Below are 16,736 nucleotides of genomic sequence, written 5' to 3'. Positions count from 1 at the left end.
CTCTCTCTCTCTCTCTCTTCATGTCACTCTTCAGCTGTCCTATCGATTAAAGCCCCCAAAACAGATCTGTATTTTAGTAATATATAAATATAATACATATCAGTGTTTGTTATGTTATGTTTAATTTAATTTAAAGAAGGTTTTTTTATATAATAATGTGAGAAATATATTGTGTATAGTTTATACAATTTTAGTAATTTGTAATAAAGTTGAATTAATATATTCTACATGGCTTTGCTTGTTGTGGTTTTGCGTATTTTATTTTGTTGTGCAGGGTTTGTACAGCCTGGAGATCAGACTCATGATCCTCACAGATTATCACAGATTTGTTTCAATGTGTCACGGACATGGTTACTATACAATATTTGGCATTCTCTCTGTCTTCACATCACAAGATTAAGTCACAGCATGAGAATAAACCTGTTCTTGTTTGTTTGTTTCTCTGCCCAAGCACTAAAAAATGCCAACAAGTTGAGGTAAAGGCTGAAGCTTGTAATGCAAGGAAGCATGGAATTAGTCTTGTTTCCTTTCTAACTCAAGTTTTTATCTCTCTCCCTTTCTGTTTGCAAGTTTCCTCCCTGGTGTCCACTTGGCCCAGCAAAGACATTCCTTTCATACATGTGGCAAGGTCACAACTATTTGCTCAATTAATAAATGGTTATGGTTTCTGGAACTTCTGCACGCTCACATGTACATTTAGGTTCTTAAGAGCGGTTACATTTTTCAAGCATAAGTTGAGGCAGATTTATATAATGCACATTTTAACTGGTGAGTTCAGTTTACAGACCTACTGAGAGAAGTAAAAAAGTAAACAACTTTTTTGAAAAAAGAATCTTAAAACCACAATGAAACAATGGAATTAATAAGCTGCAGATGCAGAAAGAAAATATTTCTTGGCATCCAGATGTGTGTATTAATGTTTTAATACAGAGTATCATCATGCTTATTATCACCTTTTATACTGTATTATCTTAAGCTTTCCTTGTTGTGATTTTGCACTTGATTCACATCACAGGGAGAGGCTGCATTTTCCTGTTTTTCTTTCCATAACTGATCCTATTTACATATTTCATCATGTTGTGCAGGACTTGTACAGCCTGGAGATCTGACTCATGATCTTAAATGAGAGAACTGTTTCAATGTGTATGTTTGTCATTGACATGGTTACTAGAAACATATGGTTACTGGGAGTTCTCCACCTCTGGGTTTCCCTCCCATCACACTCTTATGGAAACTTCTTCAGACTCTATGACAACCAGCTGGATCACATTTATTTGTGTGACAAGTACATGGGAGTTCCCTCTTAGTAACAATTTGACTCTGTTCCAACATGCCAAGCACTCAGCCATTTGTGGTTTTCCATGGCAATCTGTACAACACAACATACATACAGGCCTGCAAGTGTGAAAAGAAAAAGAAAATAATGACTCATAACTATCCAAACAAAGCCTCTCAGGCACTCCCCAAAATAAATCAGAACAATTGGAAGTTTTTTTGGACCTTTGTAGTATTGAAAGGATGATTAGTGATGTGTCTGCTAATATAAGCATACAGTGTAAAATTGGAAAATACTGTATAGAATAAGAATAAGAATAAGAATAAGAATAAAAATAAGAATAATATATGGGAATTACACATGTAAACATAATCTATTGTTATTTGACTGTGTCTGTTTTTGTGTTAATTTTGTTTTGTTGAATCACCCCCACCCTGAATGTTAAGGGTCCGTGAAACGCTGTAATAAATAAAGGGGACTGCGCCATCTACTGGTACAACATATCAGTAAGTGAAAAACATCAAGGTGACTGACTTTTTTGTCGTTTTTAATCATTAAACCATGTTTATTTATCCTCCCATAATTGTTTTAACTATGTCTTGTTTTCTCGCTTATTTTAATGAACTTTTAATTAATGTTTAAAGCATAATGCATTGTTGGACAAACTGCTGTCCACCCACCACCCTCTGCACAACACCTTCACCAGGCAGAGGAGTGTGTTCAGTGGCAGACTGCTGTCCCAGTCCAGCTCCACCAACAGACCCTCCAGCCAACACGACTCAAAAGACTCTTTCGTTCCCCCATCAGACTGTACAACAGCTCGTAGTAGAAGGGGCAGGGATGACAATAGGGATAGGATAGACAATGGACAATTGTCGTACCTGGGATTGCACTGTTTTACTTCCATTTGCACTCCACTGCCATTTGCAGCGGGTTACTTGTAGGCTAGCTTGTAAGGTTGGTATAGTAAATAGTATATATATATACTGTATATTTATTCTTTGTATTTTTATTTTAATTCTATTGCTTAAAGATAAGATAGATCATCAGATCAATCAATCAAGTCAAGGTCAAATCAATCATCAATCATGATCTATCTATCTTATCAGTATCTAGGCGTATTCTATCTATTCATTTAATTCTATCGTAATCTATCTACATTAAGTCGTATCTATCGTGTATCTATCTATCATTGTAAAGTCGGTGAGTATCCGGGTATCGGATCTATCGGGTAGGTCGGTATCGTATTCGTATGCTGAGTCTCATCGTATCGGGTAGGTCGGTATCGTATCCGATGTAATGCGTAGTCGTATCTGATCGGTATCTATCGTATCTATCGGTATCGTATCTCTAGAAGGGAGGCTCGCTGCGAGGGTGCGTACGTGCGTGCGGCGTCTGTGCCGACGGACAGTTGACGGAGAACGGCGCACGTAGCGTGGTCAGTAGTAAAATGGCGGGCTGCGGGGTGTTGGATTGGAGGCCCTGCCGCGGTCTTGGTAAAGTGTAAGGACAAAGAAAGATCCTGACTTCCACCTGTCTGCAGAATGAGGAAAGCTCTTACTCGGCGGGGCTGGCTTGTAATCCGGTGATTAAAGTCGCAGAGATCCGCACTCGTCACGCGAAAACACCCAGCTAGCACGCTAAGCTAACAGATGAAAGGGCAAGAAGCACTATCGCTAACGGAGCGTAGCTGGTAAACTTATGCCATCCTAGCTCGCAGATTTTTTTTTTGTTTGTGTTGCAGGACGTTTGAAGTTGGAATTTAATTTAGTTTTATTTTGTGGGCTCTTCGAAGCGTGCTCCGAGTTTCGTCGTGTTTTGTCGTTTCGCGACGGAGGAGGAATTTGAAAGGGCCGGAGCTGTGGCGGGGGGGACGCGCGGACTGGAAGCCCCTGGCTCCCAGGGCGAGCGGATCGGGAGCGCAGGACACGTCGGTCGTGGGTTGAGTTGAGCTGCAAGTTTAGACGGGAGTTGACCGGGGCAGCGTGGGTGGACAAGGCCGTGGGGACGCTGCGTCTTGCCAGGGCCTGGGAGGAGGGAGGCAGGAGGGAGCAGGGAGGGAGAGAGAGTTGATCTATTAGCTTTATGTAGTGGAACCCGATCCTGTGGAGCTGGAATCGGGATAGTTGGAGTCGGCTTCGAGAGAGGCCCCTCCAGATTGAGAGGATGTCGAGCAACAAAGTTGGCTCGGTGTGTGCAATCTGGAGCAAACACCAGACGTTGTAATGTTAAAGCCTGCTGTTCGGTTCAGCAAAGTGCTGGATGCACGTTGGGAGGGGGGTGGAGGTGGGAGGAGGTGGTGGGAGGGTGGAGGGGGGGCGATTTTTTGATGATGAGAAGGCCAGTGCAGTGGTGCAGTCTGGCAGAATAATCAGAGTGAGTATGTCCTGTATTTTGATCCCCCTGGTTCAGGGATGAATTCAGTTGACAGCAGCGAGCAATAGGGCAAAGTGTGCAAACAAAAGACGCAGAAGAATAAGAGAATTATCCATAAAATATTACTACTATGTATTATATTGTAGAAGATGATTAATAACTTTGGTATATTCAAAGTATATTACCAGCTGTGCATTGTTTGCAGTAGGGTAATAGTATAACAGAAAAGGAAGCTACAAAAACTGTATTTTAAACTATCTAAAGTGGAGATATAGTTACAGTATTGAAAGGCAAAGCTTGTGCGTTGTAGGAGTTTTAAACCAGTCTTTGTCTGGCGCGGGGGTTGGAGGTACTGGGTGTTAATGCAGCTCTGTAAACACTAATGTTTTTGTTTGTTTTTTTCCTGTCACGTTGTGTAGCGTGAAGTAAACAATGTGGCAAAGCGGGAATATGATAGTTGGTGAGCTCTTTGAGGTCTGTGTGTGAGGGTGTACTGAGAGGAGAGCTGTGCTTTTATCTGCTTTTTTCTAAAATGAATTAGAGTTGCTGAATCACGCGTAATATCGTAAAGTATTTTTTTACAGGCTTCTGTGTCGCAAAAGAGGAAATATATCTTTACACACTGATTGCTGCAAACATTATCATTTGCAGACTTAAAAACAGAAAACCCCCAAAAAGAATAAAGTGTCACGTTTGGATTATAAGTTAAAAGCAATTCAAGGCTGAAAGTGTTTTGGGGATATACGGGCTGCACGCTATTTCTTAAGAATTTCCAAGATTTCAAAATATAGTTCACTTATTTGGCTGCTTCTTCGATTTAATTCTTTGATGCAATCTTAAGAAGAGGAACTTTGTTTTTATGCTTCTTTAAATGGCCTTAAAGTCTGCTTTTTATCGACACATGATTTGTTGCCGAGATGCTTATTTCTATCCGCTATAAATATGTTAAAGAAACAGTTCTGCGATCCGAACGGCTGCAGATTTGATTCATCGCAACAGTTAGGACTGAACTTTGATTGCTGCTCTCCGGTAAAAGAAAACTCACATCCATCTTTGTGTCTCTGTTTGTGAAGGAGAGATCAGATTGGAACCATGGCTGAACTCTCCACCCTGTCCCCGTCGCCACCTGCACTGGGGGATCCTCACGCAGCTCCATCCATCCCTCCGTCCTCATCAGCGCTCCCAGCTCCCAACAGCCCCGCTCAAGAGTCTGCCGCGTCGATAGACATACCAAAGTCTTTCCTCTACAACGACAAAGCTTTGACCGGAAACTCTCCTGCGGCACAGTCAGGGGGTTCACCCTTGACTCCCCACCCACCCCTGAGTCCGCCCAAACTCACTGCTGAGAACCCCCTCACGTTACTGGTACAAGAGCCTGCTCCACAGAAAGAGGAGTCAGGAGGGAACGACGCCGAGACTGGAGCTCATGTTATCAAGCAGAAAACGATGACCGGTGAGCCAGCAGCTGCAGAGCGAACCGAAACAGAGACCTCAGCACTGTCAACAGGGCCACCGGCTCAGAGCGAAGTGCAACTGGCATCCCCCTCTCCTGAGCTCAATGCTGGTCCTAATCTCTACCCCAATGTGCATGTCACCCACAATCCAAATCCCGTCATGGATGATGGTCAGTGTACAGCGGGCCAACCTCAGGCTGCTGCGGCGGCTTCCAACCCCACTTCTGCTCCTCCAGTATCCACCAACGCAGCAGCCTCAGCAACGGCCGAAGAGGAGAAACCGCAGCCACTCCAAGAAGCACAAAACCCCCAAAGTAAGCCGCCGCCTCCTCCTCTTTCCCCAAAGCCCGACGCTCCCATCGAAGCAAGAAAAGCAGAACCGCCCAGCACCCCCACCAGAGCCGAGCACCCCAGCCCCACTGTACCACTCATCCAGGAGCCAGTCGCTCCCTTCGCGCTGCCCAACCCCAACCCAAAGCAGGCCCTTGACACCCTCAGCTACCTAGAGTCAGCCAGCCTAATGTCGGGGACGCTGGAGTCTCTATCGGGGCTGGGAGAGGACGGCAGCTCTGTGGGCTCCGACTCGGAGATCAATGGCCTGGCTGTCAGGCGCACTGATAAATATGGCTTCCTGGGTGGGAATCAGTACAGTGACAGCGGGTAAGTATTAGGACATAACTAATGACTCACTCCCATCCTGTATTGATCAATCTCTCTGCGATTTCATTCTGACAATACGAGCTAAGATATTCTAGGTGCAAATAAAGTGTGGTTGTTTGAAGGAGTGAGAAAAAGACACTTCTCCTTTTTTTTTTTTTTGTGCTAATGTTCCACGCAGACAGTTCACTATTTGCATTATGAGACGTCATTAGATTACGGCCAGCGACTATCACTATCTTCCTTTCAATCAGCCACTTTGCCCTTCCCAAACATCTCATTCATACTGTCATGTATCTGCCTCAAAGATATCTCCCTCTCCTCCTCTTTTTCTCTGCTGCTCTAAACATATCTGTCCATCCTTTATCTCCCTTTGGTCTGACTCAGATAATGCTGAGAGCGTTTTTTGTGTGTGACTCAGTATGTACTGACTGTGTGTCTCTGTGGTATCACCCTTCACACCCATCTGCTCTCTTCCTCTCTTTTTTTTGTTGTTGTCAGATTTGCTTCCACTTTTCTGACAAGCTAATTGTTCTTCCACTGTTGAATAATTAACCTTTTATTGATTCGCCATCACTAGCGGCAGTGCACCGTGGTCAGTGTTAGGGAGATCGGTGTAATCTGTTCAAATGAACGTAAGGGAGAAAGTGAGGTCATTCATTTGTGCCATTAGATTGCAGTTACACATGTCTTAATATATCAGAGTGCAATATTTAGGAGCATTAAAAGAAAATTTCACATTTTACAGTGACAAGGAAGTTCGAGTTGAGGTTGCTAGACAAAGGGAGGTAAAATGGCTTGACATGTTCCACAACTGGGATAAGTGGGTCAAACATCGCTTCCAGAAGGTATGTGTGTCCACCTTTCAGATGAATTTGGATGTGTTTTAGATATACTTGAATTGATTATACTTGACTTTATGCCGTGGATAACACCCTGTGTGTCTGTTACGTGTGCGTTACAGGTAAAGTTGCGCTGCAGGAAGGGGATTCCATCTTCTCTCAGAGCCAAAGCTTGGCAGCTGCTGTCCAACAGCCAGGAGCTCCTTGACGCCAACCCGGGGAAATTTGAGGTATCACTGTGACCATGTTGTCTTCTTTTTACTGCATATTTAAAATTAACAGAGAGGCTCAAAGGTATCACAAAACAAGCACAAGGTTGTCGGACATCAATTCACACAGAAAAAATACACAGGTACAGTTCATTACACATGGATTCGAGAGCAGTTGCCCCGAGTATTTAAGACTAAAAGGAGAAAAGGGGAAGAATGTTTTTTTAAAAAGAGGCACCAATCAGTGTTCATTTCCTGAGACTAATCCTGTATCATCCATTATGTCTTTTATTAGTTTAATCTGCTCTCTTAAAACTTGAACTTCTCTTGAACTTTCTCTCTCTATGAAGTTGGCTGTAGCTTCGTTGAGAATGTTAAAGGACAGTGAAGAAGCTACGGTGTTTTGATTGAGTAACTGGCTCAAAGAGGGAACCGTTGTAATGGGAAGTTGTAGCTGAGTAGGTCAATTTGAGCTCCAGAGGTGCCAAAGGGACGCAGGCGCAGACCTAGTGAGCTGTAAGCCTCTTATCAGGACCGGTAATCCTGCCAGTCGGGGGCCCTGCCTCCGTATCCGCGCTTGAGGGGGTCTGGCCTCAGCCTGTGTCTGGGTCCCAGCAGTCTATTTAGTATTGTTTGTGTTGTTTGAGGAAGACTCTCAAATGCAGTTTAATACAGGCAGTGTAATCCACTTTGATAGCTAATTTGGAAACAGACTCCGTGAGTTAAAGAGAAATGGTCTAAAACTTGTGTCTCATGTGTTTTCACTACAGGAGCTGGAGAGGGAACAGGGGGAAGCCAAATGGCTGGACATTATAGAGAAAGATCTCCACAGACAGTTCCCCTTCCATGAGATGTTCGCTGCCCGTGGTGGCCACGGGTAATAAAACCAATAACAAACTTACACTCTCATTCTGTTTTACATCAGAGTAAACATGATTGGCCAGAGTAAAAGGTCAGTGTCATCAGCTGATTTGTAATAGCCTGGCAACAGTACTGATGTGCATATATGTGTCGGTATGTTTACATGATTCCCATAGAGAGATTGTTGGCTGTTGGAGTAACAGATTGGAGGATACAGCCAAGGAAATTGTATAAATTGGAATTAATATTTCAAAATATTACTTATTTATTACAGAAAATTATACTATACGATTTTGAAGATAAGATCACAACACATATAATAACATAACAATACACTGTTAAGAACGGAAGAGATTTAGATGTAATATTTCAGAGGTATTTTACAGTACACTATGGGCTTTTTTAACCTAGATTCTTGTTAGTTTAATTTCATTTTCCCTTCATGAGTTAAAGGGTGCATGAACTGGTCAAGTATTTTGGTGGATTTGGCCAATTTTGGTGTTGTTTTTTATCTGCAGACAACAGGATCTCTACCGGATCCTGAAGGCCTACACCATCTATCGACCTGATGAGGGCTACTGCCAGGCCCAGGCTCCTGTGGCTGCAGTGCTGCTCATGCATATGCCTGCTGAGGTGAGGGACTGAACCACTGGTTTACATGTTCTCACTTGGTGTGGAACGAAAAGGATTCAGTAGTGTCAGTTCTGTAATGATTACGGAACAGTCTGCTTCAGCATCAGCATGTAGCTTGATCAGAAATCATGGTATCTTCTTTAAGTATGATCTCTCTTTGTGTTTGTCCCTCCTCACCCAATACATGAATCAAAAGAGAGCTCAGAAGAATGAGAGAGTGGGTGTGCGGAGAATGCGAAACAAAACTGAAACTTTATTTAGTTCTTATTTTATTGGGGTTACTTACTAATTTAAAAATAGCAGCAGAAAGCAGACAGCAGACTGGTGACACTGAAACGATCGACAAGGTGTCCTGCAAATATCAAGCGAGTGTGATGCAGGACTCAAGTTACAGTCGCATCTGTAAACGCAGCGGCGACCTTCTGATGTGTTTGAAACTTGAGTTTATTCAGTCCCATATATAAATAAAAGTATGACGGTGTCTTTTTTAGTTGTGACATAGTGATACTCAAGTACAGTAGTAGTGCGAGTTATTTTTCTCTAAGTCAGTTTCTGTAGTTGATGTCCGGTAGCAGCAAACAAAGTGTCTTTAATTCACTAAAAGTTTCAATTGCAACCGTTTTCTGTTTAGCATAAGGACAGGGACCTTGCCATCATTTACCCTCAACAAATACAGGAAGAAGGAATAATGTGAGCCCCAAAAAATAAGGGAAACAAAAATGGGAATTTATGCAATTTTGTTTCAACCGACTACTTTTTTAATAATATTTAAACCTCATTTTTACTTGATTGTCAAGACTAACTGTATAATTTGGCTCTGTTTTACAGCAAGCTTTTTGGTGCCTCGTCCAGATATGTGAGAAGTACCTTCCTGGCTACTACAGCGCCGGACTGGTGGGTTAAATAACTATCTCATGTCTGTCTTTGTCAGACCCAAACTTCTCTTAGCTTTATTGATTTGTCATTTCTGTCTTTTTAGGAAGCGATCCAGCTGGATGGCGAGATCTTCTTTTCCCTGTTACGGCGTACTTGTCCAATGGCGTACCGTCATCTCAAGAAGTTCAAGATTGATCCAATTCTCTACATGACTGAGTGGTTCATGTGTATCTTCTCACGCACCTTACCATGGGCCAGTGTGCTGCGTGTATGGGACATGTTCTTCTGTGAAGGTACGTACTATTCATAACCACACGCCGTGCTGTTTATAACTGAACTGTTTAACTACATTTAACTTTAGTTGGTGATGAATTATAACAATCTAAGAAAGCAGAAGTGTTTTCAGTAGTTTTATTTTTAATAAATGATGTGGTTTGAAATGTTTGACAGAAATCTGACTAAAGTCTCTCTCTCTAAGGGGTGAAGATAGTGTTTCGTGTGGGCCTGGTGTTACTGAAACAGATGCTTGGTTCTGTGGATAAACTTCGGGAACTACAAGGCATGTATGAAACCATGGAGCGTCTAAGGAACATCTCACCTGACACTATCAGAGAGGATATATTGGTACAGGAGGTGGGTCTCTTTTTCTTGGCTTCATAGACCATGTACATAAACAAAAGCTGCTTCTGTTTTTACTCAGCAACACGAGTTATGAGTCACTTTGTCCTGTAGTGCCCAGTCTAGTAAATCTTCACTTCCTCTGTCTGTCTCGCCCCTCGTCTGATGTGTCGTTCAGATTATCACGCTCCCAGTGACGGAGTCGCTCATAGAGAGGGAGTGCAGCGTCCAGGTGAAGAAGTGGCGGGAGTCCAGAGGGGAGCTGACACACCAGCCAGGCCGTCGCCTCCATGGCACGAGGGCCATCTTTGAGTACAAACGGCGTGCAGCCTCCATCAGCTCTGGTGGCAGCTTCTCTTTCCTGGGTAGCTCGATCCCTCCACCAGGACCCCTGAGGGCCTCTTCCAGCCTCCTCTCACTCCCTGGCTTCCGCAGGTCAAAGGCTCCTTTCCAGACTAAGAAGAGCTCCTTCTCAGGGCCATCCGGAATGGAGGGCCTGCATTACTCCCCACCTGCAGTTACATCAAGCCCGGGACGAGGCCCCAGCCATAAACCACCCATTCCCCCAGGGGCAGCTCAGAGGGCACCGGCAACCCATGTTCAGAGCCCCTTAGTTGGAGGTGCAGCTGGCTCCTCACGTGGGCCTGCTCAGGCCTCAGAAGACACCTCAGCACAGGGCCAGCCTACGGCTTCGGCCCCAGCGCAAAGCACAGCACCACCACCCAGCACTCTAGCCCCGTCCCCTAAGATTGTCTCTGAGCAAATTACTCCCACTATCCCCTCTCCCACTGCAAACAATGCCCCTCTGCCGCCATGCCCAGATTCCAAAAAAGAAGCGGCCCCAGCAGCTGATTCCACAACTGGAGAGGAAGAGGTGAAGAAGAAGAAGAAGAGCAAAGAAGACAAGAGGAAGGAAAAGGAAGACGAGAAGAAAAAACTGAAGGAAAAGAAGGAAAAGGAGAAGGTGGAAAAAGAGAGGCTCAGGAAGGAGAAAGAGAGGTTAGAAAAAGAGAAGAAGAAAGGGGGGAAGAAAAAGGACAAGGGGGGAGGAGACGCCGAGGACAAAAATGGAGCTACTGCAGCGAGAGATTCGGCCTAGTTTTCCACCCCGTCATTCCAGGATAATGAAAAGGGACACTGAACAAAAAAAGAGGTCAGGGGAACAAAAGACCCCCAGAAACGGAAAGAGTGATTGATTAAAAAAAAAATGTAAAAAATGGGATGGCTTCCTGTGTAATACATAATTTTGAAGACTTAATGTAGTCCCAGGACTATGGTGAAGAAAACTGGATCATGGTTTCAATAGCACCTCTGGGGGCTTTGTGCCCCTCACTCAATGCTTTCTTTTTCACAGACTTTAAGTAAGATGGGACAGATTTCCTTTTTGAACTTCAACTGGAGCATGGACTGTGAATCTTAATAATTTTCCAGAAGGTTACAGTCAATATCTCTTTTTAGTTTTTTTAAATTCTTTTTTTTGTTTTGTTTTGTTTCATTTTTATTATTTTAATCCGATTGATGGCAGTAGTTAGAGAAACATCGACTCAAGGGATTGTTAGATCGACGGCTTGCAGAAATAGTAATGGTGCCATAGAGTATGTAAATAAAAAAACCTACCTACAGTACATAGGATCCTCTTAGCACTCCGTATGCCCCGCCGGATCTCATCTGTGGACAGGTTATCTGGATTCCTGGAACAAAAAGAAAAGAAAACCCCTTCGAAGTAGTCTCGAACGCAGGCACTGAAGGCAGAAATGCTGGTAACGTTGAGGATGTATTTATTGTCATGTTAAATGTTGTGAGTGAGTGTGTGCCTTAGTAGTATAGTGAAATGTGTTACTGTTCTGTGTGTGCGCTCCCTGTTTTCTCCCTCTGCCTGCTTTTTTCTCTCAAGTCGAACCATTGAGTTATGTGCGGTTCTCCACAAATTCTTCTGTCATTGGAGTTAATCTGATGGGGGAAACGGAGGCTGGTCCACATAAAGAAAGAAAATTAAAAATACAACCAGACACCATGCAGCGGTGGCTATTCTTTGTTTGTTTATGACAAAACAACACACGGGGAGCATTTTATTGTTTTTTATTTCTGGCCTCAATTTCAGTCTTATGTGTCTGAGGTTGACTTTTGCAGAAAAGCGGGCACAACGTTATTGACAAACTGGACGTGTGAAAACATGCAATACTGAGTAGTGACCGTGCACAAGTCCCTGCAGGCCAGTTGTCCACCTGTAAAATTAGTATTATTCCGATGGACAATTTGCGTTTTTATTTAGCCAAATTTCAGCATGGGTAAGAACTTGTGTTCATTAACCCATTTTAGAATGTGATTTAAAGTATCTTAAGAGAATGAAGGATGATTTTTTTGCACTTGTGATTTTGTCACAAAGCACCACTGAAGTCGACCACTCCGTTAGTATGGTAACGTAGAAAACGAGAGTCTCATCGGGGCCGGTTTCAGAGGTTGAAACCCTTGCCTTGAGGACCTATAGGAAGCCACTTGACTGGAGGTGCCAGGTGTGCCAATGTAGCATTAACCTCTGATCTTTGACCTTTGGACTCTGATGTATTTATGTACAAAGTGGTTAATTTAATCAAATATAGTATATTATGAATTATTATTATTTTGAATCTTACTATTTTTCTATGTGAGTAAGAGACACCTGGTTGACTGGAACGATGGCTGACTACACTTTGTGTAGTTGCAGGGGGATCATTTAAGTGTTTATTTTTTAATTTCTTTCTTTTTCTTTTTTTTTTTCTTTCAGTCCTCCGCTTTTACACAACAAACTCGATTGCATGTCTTTGCTATTATTTAAGTTTACTGTCATTGTTGGTTTGGTCAACTAATAGGTTCACAAGTCTCCAGTTTACTGAAGTGCAGTATTAAACAGACGAGTGGAAAAAATGGGCCTCCGACAGAACAAACAGTGAGATGAGTGACTCAGACAGACGTTTTGGGAGTTGACGGTCTTAATCGTACTGTATAATATACTAAGAGGTGATTTATGAGCTTTGAATAGTTCTTTAATTCAAGATCTTACGTATGTCTGTTTCACCGAGTTGTGTTGTAACATTCATAATGACTTGCGGACTAACTCCCTAACCTATTTACACTCAGTGTTCTGTACTGTAAAATATTTATGCATACATTAAACTGCACTGAACCCCATCAGTATACGATGAATAGTGCCAGGTAGTTAGTGTAAAATCATTTGATGGCAAAAAAAAAAAAAATAGATGCTCTTTAACTGTACGGTTTTTGTAGTTAAGGATTAGAGGGACTTTTGTGTCATTGTAGCCAACATGTCCTCCATATTCATTGTTTTCACGCATTTCAGGTCTTTACATGGCTGTCGTGCAAATATATAAATACCACACCCTCTCCCTCCTCTATTTTGACGCCAGTGCAGTTATAGGCACAGATTAGTGTAGTGTTAGCGAGGATAAAACTGAATACATCTATGCAAACCATCCTCCATAATGACTGTTTGTAGTGTGTGGCGCAGCAGCACTGATCCTTACGATCAGATCGGCGCCATTGGGGAAAAAAATGAAATTTGTGCATCAGTAGGTCTTTTTCTGAGCACTCCTTTCAGGCCCGTGGACGACAATATTTTATGAGCAATACGTCCTTGCAGCTCATGTCTTGAAAATAATGTCATTTCTCTTTGTTCAGAGGGCTCAAGATGTCGTGAAGATCAAATTAATCTCTCGCAAGCTTGTGATTTTCCCCCCCGTGGAAACAGCACTTACCTCTGCAATATCGAGGACGAATGGAGAAATTGGTTTCTACCTGGTCCTTTGTGCATTTCTGCATTGATCCACAATTTGTTGTTCTGGAGTACATTTTATTGGGAATGAGCTCACTGATGCAAATATTTAAAGAAGCATTTCAGCTGTTTTCTCTCCCCCATACCGTTATGTCCTTTTTGTGTTTTTAAGTTTACATGTCACTCTCTGGCGAAAGTGAAATAAAATCATAGCTAATTGAATTCATTCCTTCAGATCTACAACTGATGTATTTAATTGATGATGATAATGACATTTGTGATGAGTAATAAACCATAATATATTAAACATCATGGTGTTTGTGTCTTTCTTGGTGTTTGGTCTCTTTTGAATTTGTGCTTATCCTGATAGATTCATAATAGTGATGAAGAATTCAACCTTAAGACCATGTTGTGTCTTATGCAACTGTTGATCATATTGATTTACATAACCATTTATGGGAAAGTCAGCTGCTATAATAGAAGTGATTTGGTCATTTCTATTAATGCAATATTGAATAGGCTGATCTTTTTGGACTATTTTTATCGTTTAGACTCCTATTTGTACATGCAGCTGTAAAGAAACTCCACTAGATGTCACTAGATATGTATTTATGATGGATTTTGCTGCATCACCAGACTTTGTTTCCTCCATCGAACCCTGTCCCCACAGAGCCAACTGAACAGAGACACTATTGTACAAAAAGGAAAGCGATTTTATTCACAGTTTGTCCCTTTTATTCATTACAGAGGAAAGGCGAGGAAGTGTCCAGGCACTGAAGTTGAGACAGCTTATGGAAAAAAAAAGATGATTTATTTGGTTGCAGGAGGGAGTGGAGGAAAAGAAGTCGAAGATTTGAATGTTTTCTTTCGACCTTTTCTCTCCTCTCCTTCAGCCTTTTTTTTTTTTTTGTCGTTAACTTTTCAAAGGGGAAAAAGTTGTCGTCGCTTTAAGGAGGCAACTTTTTCCTTTTCAACCTGCAAATTGTCTCCTTTCCTCTCACCTACCCCCACCCAAGAGGACATCTTCAAAATTTGGAATGAGGTCCTCGTGTGTTTTGTGTGTGCAGTAAACCTGTCTTCCCCTCAGATACTGAAGGAAACATAGGGACACATTCTCATACACACCTCAAAGGCTGAAGTTACAGGCCGGGGCAGAGATAAAGAGGTGAGAAGATGGAAGATGGTTGCGAGGAAAGAAAAAGGTGTTATGAGAAAAGCTTGTGGATGGAAATGATGTTACAGGATAATTTTTATTGAAACTCACCCCTATTCCCCATAAGCAAACATAGACATCCCATGTGACATCCGCACTCTCATGTGTCAGTGTGACAAGTCTTTGGTTTGAACATGAGTGGCCGAGCACATGGGTTTTACACAAAAGGTGAGCGGGGGGAAGAGGAGGAAAGAAAAGGGCAGGGAAGGCAGAATAGCAAGGGATTGCTGTTTTTCTTGTCTTCTAGCTTTCTCTTTACTCCTCCTTCTCCTCTCCGTGTGTGATGACGTAGCAGATGTTCTTGTAGTCTACGTTGCCAGCAACATCTGGGGGGAAGGCGGACCACATGTTCTTAATCTGAGGGAGAAGATGAGGGTTGGAAATTTAGCATGGCAGGGGATGTACTACCTCACTCATTGGTCATGTTAGCGCACACTTTAAAGGCAACCTACTGGACCAAATTAAGGACTGAACCCAGGTTAAAAGTTTTGACAACTAATCATTATTTGCTCAAATAATATAGAATAGAAACTAGTCTAAAAAGGAGCAACACCTTGGATTTATATTATAGTGGGGGAATAAGGGGGAGACCCTCTCAGAAAATGGGATAAATGGATCACCAAACAATGTTAAAGAAACTTTAAAAAGCAAATCTGTGTTGCAGGTGGATGAATGGCTCTATATACTGAGTATATATTGAGGTATCAGTAGGCAATGACACCAAGGAGCCAGTCTGCCAAAAACATGTAGTATTCCTTTAACAGGTTTCTGATTTTACCTCTTCTGGGCTGAACCTGTCACACTGAGTGGTCAGCAGCTCCTGAAGGCTGGAATGGGCAAAGAGACAGATTTTATTGAGTCATCCAATTTGAATTCATCCTATTTAGACATATGGGGTGAACGTCATGAGTCATTGGTGCTCACAATTCCTTCTTGATGCTTCCAGTACCCTCGGGGTCCAGGACCTTAAAGGCGGTAAGAATAACGTCCTCGGGGTCAGCACCTTGGGAGGACATGAGGAAGAGGTTAGTTAACCTTTCACGCTGATTGACAGCAGTGGAAGTAGCATTTAAAACTGGAGTTCGCAAAAAACACACTATAAAAATAGTCCATTTTATAAAAAATGTTATCTAAAATACAGTATATACAGCACCAATCAGTGCTATATTATTAAATAAAACTTGCCAAACACAACAATTTGTGAGTGACAGTTGGTAAAAAAACAAGATGCCCACCCTTCAGCTTCTCTCCAAACATGGTGAGGAAGACGGTGAAGTTGATGGGGCCGCTGGCCTCCTTGATCATGGCCTCAAGCTCCTCATTCTTCACGTTCAGTTGGCCTGAACAGCCGGAAAATACAGATTAGTACAAGAGACCTCGGAAACACACATAGTCACACGTGCTTTTTTCCACTGTACATTTATCCCACCACCACTCACCCATTGAAGCCAGCACGTCCCTCAGGTCATCTTTGCTGATGATACCATCTCTGTTCTGGTCAATGATTGTGAAAGCCTATAAAGAGGAGAAGCAGAGTAGGTTTATTACTCGAAGGAAGCACATAAGGCAGATGGGGTGAGGGCATGCAAGCCGTGCGGATGGACGGGGTGAGACCTCTTCACACTTTAACGGACTCCTCGGTCAACAGTTTGTCCATTAACGTGACAGCTGGTGAGTATCTCTGGCGCAGTGCTGTTCAAATGTTAGGGGATATTGTGCAAGAAAAAGGCTATCCCCAGATAGCCAGACCTAACTGTAGTGGCCTTCAAGTTGGGGGGGTCACTGGTGGGGGTGCATAAGTTGGCTGTGAGTCTTTTCTTACATGTTAATCTGGGAAAGTATCATTAGGGAACAGCTGTCTGATTTGCTCACCCCGTGCAGCTTACACCTATGAAACTTAAGATAACCCCTTGGACTTGAACTTGAACTTAGTCACCGACCTTTCTCATCAC

The 16,736-nt window shown here is 42.7% G+C and overlaps 2 protein-coding genes across 2 annotated transcripts in view; one reads left to right on the top strand and one right to left on the bottom strand.

Annotated features, from left to right (window-relative positions):
• Positions 1-4,725: 4,725 nt before the first annotated feature.
• On the top strand, positions 4,726-14,593 carry LOC118323279 (TBC1 domain family member 10A-like; the record flags this gene model as incomplete). The annotated part of the gene is given in 9 exon segments (XM_035655221.1): positions 4,726-5,766; positions 6,512-6,611; positions 6,728-6,835; positions 7,585-7,691; positions 8,194-8,308; positions 9,137-9,202; positions 9,288-9,477; positions 9,663-9,817; positions 9,981-14,593. Coding segments are annotated over 9 exon segments (2,784 nt in total). The 3' UTR covers positions 10,902-14,593.
• Positions 14,432-16,736, bottom strand: part of mylpfa (myosin light chain, phosphorylatable, fast skeletal muscle a) — a 3,529-nt gene continuing 1,224 nt past the window's right edge. The window contains exons 3-7 of the mRNA XM_035655222.1: positions 16,224-16,299; positions 16,020-16,124; positions 15,709-15,787; positions 15,563-15,611; positions 14,432-15,141 (exon numbers count right to left, since the gene is read on the bottom strand). Of these exons, the coding sequence (XP_035511115.1) occupies positions 15,040-15,141; positions 15,563-15,611; positions 15,709-15,787; positions 16,020-16,124; positions 16,224-16,299 (411 nt within the window). The 3' untranslated portion in view covers positions 14,432-15,039. The remainder of the gene's footprint in view (positions 15,142-15,562; positions 15,612-15,708; positions 15,788-16,019; positions 16,125-16,223; positions 16,300-16,736) is intronic.

Source organism: Morone saxatilis, unplaced genomic scaffold, assembly GCF_004916995.1.
Source record: "Morone saxatilis isolate NCDOM2014 unplaced genomic scaffold, NCSU_SB_2.0 Contig14, whole genome shotgun sequence".
NCBI classification, from domain to species: Eukaryota; Metazoa; Chordata; class Actinopteri; family Moronidae; genus Morone; species Morone saxatilis.
Note: the sequence above shows the minus strand (reverse complement) of the source record. Positions and strands in the feature narration are given on the sequence as shown.